The sequence below is a fragment of the Coregonus lavaretus genome, assembly GCF_964263955.1.
Source record: "Coregonus lavaretus genome assembly, chromosome: 1".
In the NCBI taxonomy this organism is placed as follows: domain Eukaryota; kingdom Metazoa; phylum Chordata; class Actinopteri; order Salmoniformes; family Salmonidae; genus Coregonus; species Coregonus lavaretus.
Window position 1 is genome coordinate 28,149,164 of NC_139988.1, and position 1,473 is coordinate 28,150,636.

The 1,473-nt window shown below is 50.4% G+C and overlaps 1 protein-coding gene across 1 annotated transcript; it reads right to left on the reverse strand.

Moving 5' to 3' along the window:
- Positions 1-262: 262 nt before the first annotated feature.
- Positions 263-972, reverse strand: LOC311132935 (secreted frizzled-related protein 5-like; the record flags this gene model as incomplete). Its single annotated transcript, XM_084166325.1, has 2 exons — positions 263-267; positions 384-972. The coding sequence occupies 2 exons, from the start codon at positions 970-972 to the stop codon at positions 263-265; spliced, it is 594 nt and encodes a 197-aa protein (XP_084022451.1).
- Between the last annotated feature and the right edge of the window lie 501 nt (positions 973-1,473).

Genomic DNA, 1,473 nt, shown 5'->3' on the forward strand with positions numbered 1-1,473 from the left:
TAAGAGTTAACCTGCATTAGGGCTTGTGCTCTCTCCCATCTAGAGCCAGTGTGATGTAATAATAATAATAATATTAAGCCATTTAGCAGACGCTTTTATCCAAAGCGACATACAGTCATGTGCGCATACATTTTTACATCCCGGGGATCGAACCCACCACCCTGGCGTTACAAGCGCCATGCTCTACCAATTGAGCTACAGAGGACCATGGCACTTCCAAGGCCATGATGTGTGGAGGCACAACAGTCAACTAAACAAGTTATTACTCTAGGGAAGGGACCATTATCATGTCATTTAGGGTCTATCTTTTACACAAGTTAGTATACAGTCTCTAAACATGCAAGAAAAAATAGGGTTGTGAATAAGTGTGTGTGTGATCTTACCTGGAGCCGGGGTGGCCTGGTTCCCAGCAAACTGCATGGGGATACACAGATCATTATCAATAGGAAACTTATCACAGGTCAACATCTCCGGCCAGGGGAACCCATAGGTCTCCATAACGGGGGCACAGCTATCCCTCACAGCCTCACACAGAGAGCGACACGGGTAGATGGGCCTGTCCAGACACACAGGGGCGAAAAGGGAACACAGGAACACCTGCGTATCCGCGTGGCACCGCTTGGCGAGGAGCGGCACCCAGCTACCCGCCTGCTGTTTGACCTCCGGCATGGTCTCGTGGTCCAGTAGGTTGGGGAGGCGCATCTTCTTGTAGCCCACGTTGTGGCAGAGGCGTAAATCGGCGGGGATGTCCACACACTGCGGCTGCTTGGTGTAGAAACGGCCGTTGTGGAAGTTGTCCGATTGCCAGCTGTAGTAGTCGTATTCGTCGGCGGTCGAGGCAGGGGAGGTGAGGAGGAGGAGGAGGAGGAAGAAGGACATGGAGAGGGACAGTGCCATGGTGGAGAAGGGGTTAGTGAGTAGTTGTGCCTGCTGCTGCCTGCTGTTGCTGTGGTTTTTTAGTCCCTGTGCCATGTTGCTCTGAGCTCTTGGAGGGAGAAAGAAAAGAGGAACGTATCCAAATTGTCCAACGTGACACAGGGCTTTTGGAGAATAAATGCAAACTCTTTTTGCTGAAGAAACAAACTGTAATCCTTTTTTTCCTGTCCAAGAACGAGAGCAGAAGCTGAGACAGAAAACAAAAAGAAAGTGTATATTCTGGTCTTCTTTCAACAGAGAGAAAATGTGTGTGTTAGTGTGTGTCCAGTCATCTCATCTCTGCGCTGGTAGAGCTGTGTGTCTCTGCCTCAGGTGGTTGTAAGTGGGGAGACAAGGGTGAGTCGAGGGTAAGACGAGGGGTCAGTGGAGGGTGAGTGCTGTGTGTGCCTCCTTTCCCTCTGTCTAACTCTCTGTCAAACTCTAACTCTCTTGCTCTCTCCCTGCAGTTCTCTCTATCTCACTCCACAGCTGTCTCTTCCTCTGTCTCTACCTCCACCTCTCTCTCTGTCTGTGTCTAGCAGTGTGTGTGGAGCAGCT